The sequence below is a fragment of the Entelurus aequoreus genome, linkage group LG23 (genome assembly GCF_033978785.1).
Source record: "Entelurus aequoreus isolate RoL-2023_Sb linkage group LG23, RoL_Eaeq_v1.1, whole genome shotgun sequence".
NCBI classification, from domain to species: domain Eukaryota; kingdom Metazoa; phylum Chordata; class Actinopteri; order Syngnathiformes; family Syngnathidae; genus Entelurus; species Entelurus aequoreus.
This window is the reverse complement of record NC_084753.1, coordinates 10,020,133-10,035,132: the sequence shown is the minus strand read 5'-3', so window position 1 is coordinate 10,035,132 and position 15,000 is coordinate 10,020,133. Positions and strand designations below refer to the sequence as shown.

Sequence of the window (15,000 nt, the reverse complement as noted above, 5' to 3'; positions counted from 1 at the left end):
CATTTGGAACCTCAAAGACAATAATGTTGAATATTCAATAACATGGCAAATTCTTGCATCCAGCACACCTTTCAACAGTGGTAATAAAAGATGCAACCTATGCTTAAAAGAGAAACTGTTTATTATATACCGTCCAGACCTGTCATCCCTCAACAAGCGCAGCGAAATTGTATCAGCATGCCGTCACAGAAGGAAACACCTCCTAGGTAACCCATGAACCAATCACCACGCCCCCACGCCTGCCTGTACCCACCCGCTCTGTGTCCTATATAAACCATGGTATGTGAATGCTTCCATTAAAATCTCCTGATGATTGAGGGAACCCTCATGAAACAGGCCTGGAGAGATGAAATAGTCTTGTGATTTTTTTTCCCACACATACATACATATATACATACATACATATATATATATATATATATACACATATATATATATACATATATATATATATATAGGGTTAGGAAGATGTATACCCCCCCCCCCCCCAAAAAAAAAGCAGGGTTGAACTAAAATGGCGGGCAGAAGAGACAAGCTCAACATGTAAGTTAACCTGAATTGCTAGTTTGTACACTGTAGAACCCACAGCCTTATAAATGTTTTTATCGGAAGTGTGACATCATTATTCTTGCATGTCTCGACAAAAGTTAACCAGCGGAAGTCAGCGGGTTTTTTTTTCAAACAACTTTATTCATAATAAACATGGCATCTGTAATATAAGAACCCTGCGGTTTTTACAAAGTATGTTTTCATGAAGCATAGTGCTGCTTCAGATATAAATACACAAAGGTAACAAACACTCATATTTTATTTATTAAAGCAAATGGGACCAAAAAGTATTTGGTTGCAAAAGTATTTTGGTCCCAATTATCACATCACAATATCATTACAAATGTATTTGATTGCCATGGCAACACATTAGTCGCCACACCTAAAAATTAGTGTTTATTTAGCTGAGAACTAAATAAGTTGTATAATGTATTGCTTCATCCAGAAGATGACACACAGAGTCCGACACTCTTTTTAGCTTTTATTGTCAATTTTAGGCTAACATCGATGCCTGACCCGGTGTAAAGGTCACCGCCCGTCCCCGGTACACAGACAACTCGGACCTCTCCAGTCCGTCACTCAAAGACGTCCGTGTGCAACATAAACAAAGACTTCCTAGTTCCTATCGTTACCTGACGGAGAAGCTTCCCAAGCTAAATGCTAATGCTAATATATTTGGTGTTGCTTTGTACCACACACTAGTGATACTTTTTCAAACAATCTTTCTTTAAAAGACCTGTTCAAGTTGTGGGGTTTTGGGGAGGCCAAGCACACATTAAATTGATTTGAATTCATCTGGGCGGGGCTGATTTAAGTTGAGGAGGATTCACATGACCCCATTGGTTACGGTTTACCCGACACATGAAACATGACAAATTTGAGTGGTGCACTATCCACTTGAGCGTTGAATATCTTAACATGGGTTTTGTGAAAGTTCCAACTTTGACCACTGCGAGTGGCGCTTTCCATCATTTTCAGCAGACTTAAATCCCCTCCAATGGAACAAAGGTAATCCCTTTCCTACTTTCCAATGAATTGAGCTCATAAATTGAGTATTTTGTATTATTAAAAGCAAATAACTTTTCAGCCTCTCATCAAAAAGCAAGAAACATTTTCACCATGCTTCCATTTCAATGACAATAATATCAATATACTAACTCAGTAGCTTAGTGGTTAGAGTGTCCGCCCTGACATGGGTAGGTTGTGAGTTCAAACCCCGGCCGAGTCATACCAAAGACTATACAAATGGGAGCCATTACCTCCCTGCTTGGCACTCAGCATCAAGGCTTGGAATTGGGGGTTAAATCACCAAAAATGATTCCCGGGCGCGGTACTGCTGCTGCTCACTGCTCCCCTCACCTCCCAGGGGGTGAACAAGGGGATGGGTCAAATGAAAAGGACCAATGTCACCACACCTAGTGTGTGTGTGTGTGTGTGACTATCATTGCTACTTTAACTTGAATATTCACCTGGTCCATGGGGATCTTCACCACTGCGATACAGCCCTCGTCCTCGGTCTGTCACACCTGCAGACCAAGCAAGTGATACATGAGACGATTAGTGGGGATCCAGACGTGCAGGTGCAATGCTGACAGAATGCAAGCGACATTAGCAAGCATAGATGTAGCATTAGTTCAAGCACAGTGTTTACATTTCTTACTTTAGCTGCTGAGGCCCAATAAATGTCAGCCTTGAAGATAACAACCACAGGTGGACATGTTGTATCGTTTACGTGCAGGAAAAGATAACAACCACAGGTGGACATGTTGTATCGTTTACGTGCAGGAAAAGATAACAACCAGAAGTGGACATGTTGTATCGTTTACGTGCAGGAAAAGATAACAACCAGAAGTGGACATGTTGTATCGTTTAAGTGCAGGAAAAGATAACAACCAGAAGTGGACATGTTGTATCGTTTACGTGCAGGAAAAGATAACAACCAGAAGTGGACATGTTGTATCGTTTACGTGCAGGAAAAGATAACAACCAGAAGTGGACATGTTGTATCGTTTACGTGCAGGAAAAGATAACAACCAGAAGTGGACATGTTGTATCGTTTACGTGCAGGAAAAGATAACAACCAGAAGTGGACATGTTGTATCGTTTACGTGCAGGAAAAGACTGAACATGCAAAGCCAGGTAAAAAACATTTATAAGTGGGCTACAATTTGAAATGCTTACAGAGGTTTAGAAAGAAATATTTTTGAATGCATCTTAGGTGAGAAGCCCTCAACACACACACACACACACACACACACACACACACACACACACACACACACACACACACACCCACACACACACACACACACACACACACACACACACACACACACACACACACACACACACACACACCACACACACACACACACACACACACACACACACGTGTCTGAAGAAGGGAAATTGCAGCTGATTGGACAATGTCTGTCACTGGAAGGAAACATCCAGGGCGTCATTCATAAATGTTGCTGTGCACCAAATATTGTGCCAATTAACTTTTACTGTAAACATTTGTATCTCTAGAATCATGTGTAACAGAAAAAACACAATTAAAACATGTGATGATAAACATTCCTCCAACTTTAGATGCATTGTATATTTATCTGCTAAAACCTCAACATTGAAATGTCAACTGTCATGTAGAAAAGCAGTGAAGTTGTCACCTTGGTAAACAAAACAACTTCTAATCAATAGAGTAGACTGCAAAGACAAGTGAAGTTGTCACCTTGGTAAATAAAACAACTTGTAATCAATAGAATAGACTGCAAAGACAAGTGAAGTTGTCACCTTGGTAAATAAAACAACTTCTAATCAATAGAATAGACTGCAAAGACAAAATATTTCATGTTCACACTGACAAACTTTGGTAGTTTTGGCAAATATTAGCTCATTTGGAATTTGATGGCTGCAACATGTTTCAAAAAAGCTGGCACAAGTGGCAAAAAAGAGTGAGAAAGTTGAGGACTGCTCATCAAAGACTTATTTGGTGAACAGGCTAATTGGGAACAGGTGGGTGCATTATTTACCACAACAAGGTAACATCGGCCACACCTAAAAAATGAGGGTCTTTTAGCGTTGAAAGAAAATCAAGTAATACATTCAATCAATCAATCAATCAATCAATCAATGTTTATTTATATAGCCCTAAATCACAAGTGTCTCAAAGGGCTGTACAAGCCACAAGGACATCCTCGGTTCAGAGCCCACATACATCACACTTTTTTCAATTGCACTTTCTTAAACACACACCTCACCTAAATGATCATTACAACTTCTTCTTACACTGTGCTGGAAGGAAGGACTCACAAGTCTCTGTTCACTTCTAACAACACTTACACATCACTTGTGTTCTTCTTGCAACTGACACACATTGCTGCAGCAACAACACAATCAACATGACTCTCAACTTCTTTTAAGCAGTGACGACAACAACACAATCAACATGACTCAACTTCTTTTAAGCAGTGACAACAACAACACAATCAACATGACTCAACTTCTTTTAAGCAGTGACAACAACAACACAATCAACATGACTCTCAACTTCTTTTAAGCAGTGACAACAACAACACAATCAACATGACTGTGAACTTCTTTTAAGCAGTGACAACAACAACACAATCAACATGACTCTCAACTTCTTTTAAGCAGTGACGACAACAACACAATCAACATGACTCAACTTCTTTTAAGCAGTGACAACAACAACACAATCAACATGACTCTCAACTTCTTTTAAGCAGTGACAACAACAACACAATCGACATGACTGTGAACTTCTTTTAAGCAGTGACAACAACAACACAATCAACATGACTCTCAACTTCTTTTAAGCAGTGACGACAACAACACAATCAACATGACTCAACTTCTTTTAAGCAGTGACAACAACAACACAATCAACATGACTCTCAACTTCTTTTAAGCAGTGACAACAACAACACAATCGACATGACTGTGAACTTCTTTTAAGCAGTGACAACAACAACACAATCAACATGCTGTCACAATCCTGCGAGATGAAAGTGCTGACACAGCAAATATTCACCAAGACAAATCTACTTTTGCATAGCAAACAACTGGAAGGAGCACACATTGCAAGGAAGCTTGTGTGTGTGTTGCTACAACACACACACGCACACACAACATACACTTGCACACAACATTCACACAAGCACACACACACAAACATACAGACACACAACATACAGACACGCACACGGTACACACACACATACAGTACAAACACACACACACACACACATTCAGTACACACACAGTACACACACAGTACACACACTTACTAGTATTACTGGTAGCCCATAACTGCAAAACGCATCTCTTTTGTGTGCTTGACTTGTTGGGTCGAGGAACAACTTGTGTGTGTATTGTGCAGGTGTGTATGTGTGTGTATTGTGCATGTGTATATATTGTGAATGTGAATATTGTGTAAATGTGTGTATGTGTATAATGCGTATATATGTGTGTACATGTGTGTATTGTGTGTATGTGTATAATGTGTATATGCATGTACATGTGTGTATTGTGTAACTGTATATGTGTGTATATTATGTATGTGTGTACATGTGTGTATGTATATTGTGTATATGCGTGTATGTGTGTGTATTGTGTAAATGTTAATGTGTATATTGTGAAAAGTGTGTACGTGTGTATGTATAATGTGTGTATTGTGCACATGTATGTGTGTGTATTGTGCATGTGTATAAGTGTGTATGTTTGTGTATTGTGCACGTGTATATGTGTGTATGTGAATATTGTGTAATAATTTGTATGTGTAAAATGCGTATAGGTGTGTACATGTGTGTATTGTGTAACTGTATATGTGTGTATATATTATGTATGTGTGTACATGTGTGTATGCATATTGTGTATACGCGTGTATGTGTGTGTATTGTGTAAGTGTTAATGTGTATATTGTGAAATGTGTGTACGTGTGTGTATGTATATTGTGTGTATGTGTGTGTATTGTGCATGTGTGTGTATTGTGCCTGTGTATATATTGTGAATGTGTATATTGTATAAATGTGTGTAAGTGTGTGTATAATGCGTATATGTGTGTACATGTGTGTATTTTGTAACTGTAAATGTGTGTATATATTATGTATGTGTGTACATGTGTGTATGTATATTGTGTATACGTGTGTATTGTGTAAGTGTTAATGCGTGTATATTGTGAAGCGTGTACGTGTGTGTGTGTATATATGTATAATTATTGTTCAAATGTGTGTATATTGTGTATACGTGTGAATGTGTAGGTGTGTATATGATTGTATGTGTGTATATCGAGTATATTTGTGTAAATGTGTGTATATTGTGTAAAAGTGTATATGTAAGTGTGTATATATGTGTGTATATTGTAAGTAAGTAAGTAAGCTTATTGTGTACATGTTGTGTATAAGTGTGTATATTGTGTAAATAAATATTTGTGGGATCCCGCGAGTATGGAGGAGAAGTGATGATGATGATGGTGAAATGAGGAGGAAGAAGATGGCATTAGAAGACTCCATTGGCGGAGGTGGAGTGGCTAGCGATGATGTCATCTGTGATGTCAGTGGACGACCAGAATCTCAGTCGCCTGCTGAGAGACAGGGACGGGCGGGAGGCGGGGGCGGGGGCGGGGGCGGGTGGGGGCGATGGAAGGGCTTTTTGTCCACTTTGACCAGGGAGGAAAGTGAAAGTGAAAGTTTTGTGGGCGGGGGGAGCTGAAAGGAGGAGGAGCCAGGGAGAGACAGACAGAAATAATAAAAGTGAGTTCATGAAAAGAAAAAGTCAGTGTCCATGTTCCAGAACGTTAGAAGCTGGATGACATGCCAGGAACGTTCCAGAACGTTAGAAGCTGGATGACATGCCAGGAACGTTCCAGAACGTTAGAAGCTGGATGACATGCCAGGAACGTTCCAGGACGTTAGAACATGCCAGGAACGTTCCAGAACGTTAGAAGCTGGATGACATGCCAGGAACGTTCCAGGACGTTAGAACATGCCAGGAACGTTCCAGGACGTTAGAACATGCCAGGAAATAGAAATGTTCAATTGAAGCATGCAAGATTGTCATAGTGAGCATACACACTTCACTTCAATCAAACACATTTCAATCAATCAATATATCATCTACCCTTACACACCCAATCAATATATCATCTACCCCTTACACACCCAATCAATATATCATCTACCCCTTACACACCCAATCAACATATCATCTACCCCTTACACACCCAATCAATATATCATCTAACCCTTACACACCCAATCAATATATCATCTACCCCTTACACACCCAATCAATATGCGTGTGTGTATATATATATATATATATATATATATATATATATATATATATATATATATATATATATATATACACACCTATTAAGTTTTATCGTTTATAGTTAATATTGTAAATGTGTTATTTTCATCTCCACGTACATTGTGGGTGTGTCATTGAGTGTGTGCTAAAAAGTAGAAGCTGTCAGACGGGGTGAAGACCTGCAGGAGGTCTTGGGCGAGTCATTTAAGATGGCGTGTAAAACATCATCTATGTAACATGTTGACACAATGACATGTTCTCTAGCTCAGTGGTTCTCAACCTTTTTTCAGTGATGTACCCCCATTTTTAAATCAAGTACCCCCTAATCAGAGCAAAGCATTTTTGGTTGAAAAAAAGAGATAAAGAAGTAAAATACAAAACTATGTCATCAGTTTGTGATTTATTACATTGTATAACTGCAAAATATTGCTCATTTGTTGTGGTCTTTCTTGAACTATTTGGAAAAAAAGATAGGTTTTTATTTATATTTATAAAGGATTTTTGAATTGTTGCTATTTTTAGAATTTTCAAAAAAAATCTCACGTACCCCTTGGCATACCTTCAAGTACCCCCAGGGGTACGCGTACCCCCATTTAAGAACCACTGCTCTAGACCATGTTTTAAATCCTACTATGACCCTTCTAAGTTCAACATGTCGTTGAGGAGAAATTACAACCTGCTGGAAAAAAGACTATTATTAACATGAAACAGCTGGAGTCATGAATTGTTTCATCAGACAACAAAGATGGTGTCATGGGTGTGTACCTCGGCTGCTGGGGGTCAACGGTGGACTCTGGGGGCCTAGGCGAGGACTGCTGTGGGTGTGGCCATTGTCTTGGGAGTCACTTCCTGTCCTCTGTGGAGGGAGGGGCGGGGTTTCTGGCGGGAGTAAGGGCGGGGGTGCAGGGAGGGGGATATCGGGGGCGCTCTTGGCTCGTTCTCGGTCTTTGGTCCCTTCCTTGTCTCGCTCGCCGCCTCGTTCTCTGCTGTTCTCCTTTCTCGGTTTGATGAATTTAACCAAAGCTTTGGCTCCGGACCACTGACTCCTCCTGACAAAATGAACATATGACTTTATACAATAATAGTATTGATATCTTCCTGAAAAACACACATGCGTTCTTCCTGCCAGAGTTTTGGAGGACTTGATGCGTTTCTGATCACAAAATGACAGGCTGGAAACTTTAACTCCAGCTCTGGTTTGGTGTGTCACTATACGATATCACCTTGGGCCCGTATCACTACAGAAGCACCAGCTGAGCCCTCACTCCAAATCATTCTCGCTTTCTAACAAGACACCCCTAGTAGAGACTCTGGCGGGGCTGTCCAAAGTGTGGCTTTCTTACAAGACTCCCCTACAAGAGACTCTGGCAGGACTGTCTAAAGTGTGGCTTTCTTACAAGACACCCCTAGTAGAGACTCTGGCAGGGATGTCCAAAGTGCGGCTTTCTTACAAGACTCCCCTAGTAGAGACTCTGGCAGGGATGTCCAAAGTGCGGCTTTCTTACAAGTCTCCCCTAGTAGAGACTCTGGCAGGGATATCCAAAGTGCGGCTTTCTTACAAGACTCCCCTAGTAGAGACTCTGGCAGGGATGTCCAAAGTGCGGCTTTCTTACAAGTCTCCCCTAGTAGGGACTCCGGCAGGGATTTCCAAAGTGCGGCTTTCTTACAAGTCTCCCCTAGTAGAGACTCTGGCAGGGATGTCCAAAGTGCGGCTTTTTAACAAGACACCCCTAGTAGAGACTCTGGCAGGGATGTCCAAAGTGTGGCTTTCTTACAGGACTCCCCTAGTAGAGACTCTGGCAGGGATGTCCAAAGTGTGGCTTTCTTACAGGACTCCCCTAGTAGAGACTCTGGCAGGGATGTCCAAAGTGTGGCTTTCTTACAGGACTCCCCTAGTAGAGACTCTGGCAGGGATGTCCAAAGTGCGGCTTTCTTACAAGTCTCCCCTAGTAGAGACTCTGGCAGGGATATCCAAAGTGCGGCTTTCTTACAAGACTCCCCTAGTAGAGACTCTGGCAGGGATGTCCAAAGTGCGGCTTTCTTACAAGTCTCCCCTAGTAGGGACTCCGGCAGGGATTTCCAAAGTGCGGCTTTCTTACAAGTCTCCCCTAGTAGAGACTCTGGCAGGGATGTCCAAAGTGCGGCTTTTTAACAAGACACCCCTAGTAGAGACTCTGGCAGGGATGTCCAAAGTGTGGCTTTCTTACAGGACTCCCCTAGTAGAGACTCTGGCAGGGATGTCCAAAGTGTGGCTTTCTTACAGGACTCCCCTAGTAGAGACTCTGGCAGGGATGTCCAAAGTGTGGCTTTCTTACAGGACTCCCCTAGTAGAGACTCTGGCAGGGATGTCCAAAGTGTGGCTTTCTTACAAGACATCTCTAGTAGAGACTCTGGCAGGGATGTCCAAAGTGCGGCTTTTTTACAAGACACCCCTAGTAGAGACTCTGGCAGGGATGTCCAAAGTGCGGCTTTCTTACAAGACTCCCCTAGTAGGGAGTCTGGCAGGGATTTCCAAAGTGAGGCTTTTTTACAAGACACCCCTAGTAGAGACTCTGGCAGGGCTTTCCAAAGTGCAGCTTTCTTACAAGACTCCCCTAGTAGAGACTCTGGCAGGGCTTTCCAAAGTGCGGCTTTCTTACAAGACTCCCCTAGTAGAGACTCTGGCAGGGATGTCCAAAGTGCGGCTTTCTTACAAGACACCCCTAGTAGAGACTCTGGCAGGGATGTCCAAAGTGTGGCTTTCTTACAAGACACCCCTAGTAGAGACTCTGGCAGGGATGTCCAAAGTGCGGCTTTCTTACAAGATACCCCTAGTAGAGACTCTGGCAGGGCTTTCCAAAGTGCAGCTTTCTTACAAGACTCCCCTAGTAGAGACTCTGGCAGGGCTTTCCAAAGTGCGGCTTTCTTACAAGACTCCCCTAGTAGAGACTCTGGCAGGGATGTCCAAAGTGCGGCTTTCTTACAAGACACCCCTAGTAGAGACTCTGGCAGGGATGTCCAAAGTGCGGCTTTCTTACAAGACTCCCCTAGTAGAGACTCTGGCAGGGCTGTCCAAAGTGCGGCTTTTTTACAAGACTCCCCTAGTAGAGACTCTGGCAGGGATGTCCAAAGTGCTGCTTTCTTACAAGATACCCCTAGTAGAGACTCTGGCAGGGATTTCCAAAGTGCGGTTTTCTTACAAGACTCCCCTAGTAGAGACTCTGGCAGGGATGTCCAAAGTGCGGCTTTCTTACAAGACACCCCTAGTAGAGACTCTGGCAAAGATGTCCAAAGTGCGGCTTTCTTACAAGACACCCCTAGGTAAGACTCTGGCAGGGATGTCCAAAGTGTGGCTTTCTTACAAGACACCCCTAGTAGAGACTCTGGCAGGGATGTCCAAAGTGCGGCTTTCTTACAAGACTCCCCTAGTAGAGACTCTGGCAGGGATGTCCAAAGTGCGGCTTTCTTACAAGACTCCCCTAGTAGAGACTCTGGCAGGGATGTCCAAAGTGCGGCTTTCTTACAAGACTCCCCTAGTAGAGACTCTGGCAGGGATGTCCAAAGTGCGGCTTTCTTACAAGACTCCCCTAGTAGAGACTCTGGCAGGGATGTCCAAAGTGCGGCTTTCTTACAAGACACCCCTTGTAGAGACTCTGGCAGGGATGTCCAAAGTGCGGCTTTCTTACAAGACTCCCCTAGTAGAGACTCTGGCAGGGATGTCCAAAGTGCGGCTTTCTTACAAGACTCCCCTAGTAGAGACTCTGGCAGGGCTGTCCAAAGTGCGGCTTTCTTACAAGATTCCCCTAGTAGGGAGTCTGGCAGGGATTTCCAAAGTGAGGCTTTCTTACAAGACTCCCCTAGTAGAGACTCTGGCAGGGCTGTCCAAAGTGCGGCTTTCTTACAAGATTCCCCTAGTAGGGAGTCTGGCAGGGATTTCCAAAGTGCGGCTTTCTTACAAGTCTCCCCTAGTAGAGACTCTGGCAGGGATGTCCAAAGTGCGGCTTTCTTACAAGACTCCCCTAGTAGAGACTCTGGCAGGGATGTCCAAAGTGCGGCTTTCTTACAAGACTCCCCTAGTAGAGACTCTGGCAGGGATGTCCAAAGTGCGGCTTTCTTACAAGACTCCCCTAGTAGAGACTCTGGCAGGGATGTCCAAAGAGCGGCTTTCTTACAAGACTCCACTAGTATAGACTCTGGCAGGGCTGTCCAAAGTGCGGCTCGCTGGCGTCTTCAGTTTGGCCCGTGAGACTTCATAAGTGTATTAAGGAACCAGACCCGCTGGGCGTTCCCAAAAACATGTTAAATATCTGACAATCTGATTGCTGAACATATTGCAGCAAATGCGAGCAACTCCGATCAATGACTATGAATTGTGCGTCAAAGTCAATTCAGCACAGCATTTACTAATACGACCCAATCGGAACAACCTTCCCTAGTCATGGTGCAGGTAAAAAAACATAAAAAGTCAACACAGGGGTGGTATAGCTCGGTTGGTAGAGTGGCCGTGCCAGCAACTTGAGGGTTCCAGGTTTGATTCCCACTTCAGCCAACCTAGTCACTGCCTTGGGTAAGACACTTTACCCACCTGCTCCCAGTGCCACCCACACTGGTTTGAAAATGTAACTTACATATTGGGTTTCACTATGTAAAGCGCTTTGAGTCACTAGAGAAAAGCGCTATATAAATATAATTCACTTCACTTCACACGTGGTCACACGTAACATGACCTTCTCACTGAACTTTGTGGATCTTATAAAAAAAAAGTCCAAACACCTTAAAAAAGTCAAAATTACATCCATTAAATAAATGTATTACAATGCATGATGGGAAAAACACTCCCTCCACACGTATCCATGTTTGGAGCATTTTAGCTGCTTGATATTTGATGATTGATAACAACATTTTAAGGAAGTCGTCACGGAAATAAAAAAGGTAGGAGTCAAACTTTCACATACTCTTAATATTCTGCCCTGAATCAGTTATCTGTCCGTATTAGGATTTGTCTGTGGGTAAAAAAAAAGGCCCGCTGGTTGTTCCCAAAAACATGATTAATATCTGACAGTTTGAATGCTGAACATATTGCGGAAAATGCGAGTAACTCCGGTCAATGACTATGAATTGTGCGTCAAAGTCAAATTCAGTACAGCATTTACTAATACGACCCAATCGGAACAACCTTCCCTAGTCATGGCACAGGAAAAGAAAAAGAAAAAGTCAACACACATGGTCACACGTACTGTACATGAATAAATCAATATATATAGACATGTGTGAAGATGAGGTAGATCACCTCCACTTGGTGAGTTGAAAAGTAGCTGGCCTGCAGAAAAAATGTGGTGCTTTACAATAAAATAATACAATACATAAATATATGTACATAAATAAATCAATATATATATAGACATGTTTGAAGATGAGGTAGATCACCTCCACTTGGTGAGTTGAAAAGTAGCTGGCCTGCAGAAAAAGAGTGGTGCTTTACAATAAAATGAGCGCCAATAAACAAATATGGCCCAGGGAGTTCAGACCCACATTTCATGGTCTTTTGTTTGTTGAAAAGAAAAAAGCTTACTTTTTTGGTGTGGGGTCATAGAACTTGTACTGGTCCATGATCTTCTCTTCTAGTTTCTCTTTCTGGCGCCGGAGAGCGTTCAGCTTGTCGCTAATAAGAGAAGAAGAAGAGACTTTTGAGTCCACAAGCAGTTGTTGATGGATGCACCACAAAGACTACTCACATGTAGACTTTCTGTTCCTGGTGAGAGAGCTCTTTGCTCTCCATGCTCCTCTCCAGCAGGGAGTGGTTCTGCTGACTCAGCAGGTTGATCTGACTCAGGAGGTGGTGGTTCTCTTCCTCCAGGTTGCCTTTCAGACGACCTAAGAGCTGAGTGAACACATGAATACAGGAGTGAAGACTCACTTCATGACAGTTGTATTGTCACTCCATTTACCTCACAGCGGTTTTCTACTTTGGTCATGGTCAGGTCCAGACCCTGGTGTTGCTCCATCAGCGAGTCGTATCGTGCCATCCAGCTACTTACTTCCAGCTGGCCAGCGCTCAGCAAACTCTTGAGTTGGTTCATGCGCTGCTGGAGTTTGTCACATTGCTCAGACTGCTGGGATTGGCTCTGTGACAGCCTGGAGGGCGACAACAATCAGTAGATGCATTTCATGCCTTATTTATGTACACACACACACACACACACACACACACACACACACACACACACACACACACACACACACACACACACACACACACACACAGTAATCTGTATTTGAAGTGAATTCAACAAGTGTGAAATGCATCAAAAATAGGAATTATTTTATGAGTTTGCCCATTATTTGCGTGTTTGTTTGTTTTTTGGAATGTCACCACAGGAAACAGCATGGATGTCCTGTACACACTAATAGAATATGTGGCTATGTTCCAAAAGAGTCAAATGATTGTCTGCATGTGCAAGGTCTACGTGGATGATCTTGGCATCAAAGTAAAGGGCAGACATAAATGTAAATGTCAACATGTACAAACCCTGTTTCCATATGAGTTGGTAAATGGTGTTAGATGTAAATATAAACGGAATACAATGATTTGCAAATCCTTTTCAAGCCATATTCAGTTGAATATGCTACAAAGACAACATATTTCATGTTCAAACTCATAAACTTTATTTTTTTTTTGCAAATAATAATTAATTTAGAATTTCATGGCTGCAACACGTGCCAAAGTAGTTGTGAAAGGGCATGTTCACCACTGTGTTACATGGCCTTTCCTTTTAACAACACTCAGTAAAGGTTTGGGAACTGAGGAAACTAATTGTTGAAGCTTTGGAAGTGGAATACTTTCCCATTCTTGTTTGATGTAGAGCTTCAGTGGTTCAACAGTCCGGGGTCTCCGCTGTCCTATTTTACACTTCATAATGCGCCACACATTTTCCATGGGAGACAGGTCTGGACTGCAGGCGGGCCAGGAAAGTACCCACACTCTTTTTTTTTACGAAGCCACGTTGTTGTAACACGTGCTGAATGTGGCTTGGCATTGTCTTGCTGAAATAAGCAGGGGCGTCCATGAAAAAGACGGCGCTTAGATGGCAGCATATGTTGTTCCAAAAGCTGTATGTACCTTTCAGCATTAACACTAGAAGTCCCAGCATTTTTCTGTCTACCTAGAAGACCCAGAGAGGGGTCATTTGGCCCGACGCTTTTCCCGAATACACTAATCACTCATTTTGTTATGGTAATGAGGCTGTTAGGGGCAGTTTGTCTAGGTAGACAGAAAAATTATACATGTGGGAAATGCCGAAAGGAGCAATGGCAGTGCCAGGATTGTGAGTGACTGCTCAAATGTATGTCAGTCACGTTTACATGGACATGGTTTTTCATTCTTTGTAAATATGCTTTTTTCTTTGTAAATTTTTTTTTTTAAACTATTTTTGGCACACAAAAATAACAATTGCTTCTGCAACAACCCTCCACACCAAAACTGGGAAAACAGTTGCTTTTTCATTCTTTGTAAATATGTTTTGTTTTGTATTTTTTTTAACAATAAATGTCAGAGTGTTGATCCCTTCATTCTGTTGATCCTTGCAAAAACACACACAACCTACCTCAGAACTAAAGCTTGAGCTGTAAGGTCCCCTCCCCCACACAGGCTCAAGTGGCCCCCTGCCGTGTGCCACTAACAGCCACATTTTCATAACAAAAGGAGTGTCCACAGGGGGGACTAGGGGTCAAATGACCCTCTTGTGTGTTTTCTAGGTAAAAGTGTCAATTGACCCTTCCCTGGGACTTCGCGTGTTAATGGTGCCTTCACAGATGTGTAAGTTACCCATGTCTTGACCACTAATACACCCCCATACCATCACACATGCTGCCTTTTACACTTTCACCCTAGAACATGTCTTGACCACTAATACACCCCCATACCATCACACATGCTGCCTTTTACACTTTCACCCTAGAACATGTCTTGACCACTAATACACCCCCATACCATCACACATGCTGCCTTTTACACTTTCACCCTAGAACATGTCTTGACCACTAATACACCCCCATACCATCACACATGCTGCCTTTTGAACTTTGCGTGGATAACAGTCTGGATGGTTGGCTTCCCCTTTGGTCCGGATGACACAA

General features: G+C 42.5%; 2 protein-coding genes across 2 annotated transcripts in view; one reads left to right on the top strand and one right to left on the bottom strand.

Moving 5' to 3' along the window:
- The window catches only part of LOC133641178 (protein Daple-like), a 47,736-nt gene extending 34,740 nt beyond the window's left edge, over positions 1-12,996 (bottom strand). Inside the window, exons 1-5 of the mRNA XM_062035111.1 lie at positions 12,813-12,996; positions 12,600-12,745; positions 12,437-12,526; positions 7,651-7,934; positions 2,019-2,075 (exon numbers count right to left, since the gene is read on the bottom strand). Coding sequence (XP_061891095.1) covers positions 2,019-2,075; positions 7,651-7,934; positions 12,437-12,526; positions 12,600-12,745; positions 12,813-12,944 — 709 coding nt within the window. The 5' untranslated portion in view covers positions 12,945-12,996. The remainder of the gene's footprint in view (positions 1-2,018; positions 2,076-7,650; positions 7,935-12,436; positions 12,527-12,599; positions 12,746-12,812) is intronic.
- A 254-nt stretch (positions 12,997-13,250) lies between these two features.
- LOC133641177 (protein Daple-like) overlaps positions 13,251-15,000 on the top strand; it is a 44,788-nt gene continuing 43,038 nt past the window's right edge. Inside the window, exon 1 of the mRNA XM_062035109.1 lies at positions 13,251-13,261. Coding sequence (XP_061891093.1) covers positions 13,251-13,261 — 11 coding nt within the window. The remainder of the gene's footprint in view (positions 13,262-15,000) is intronic.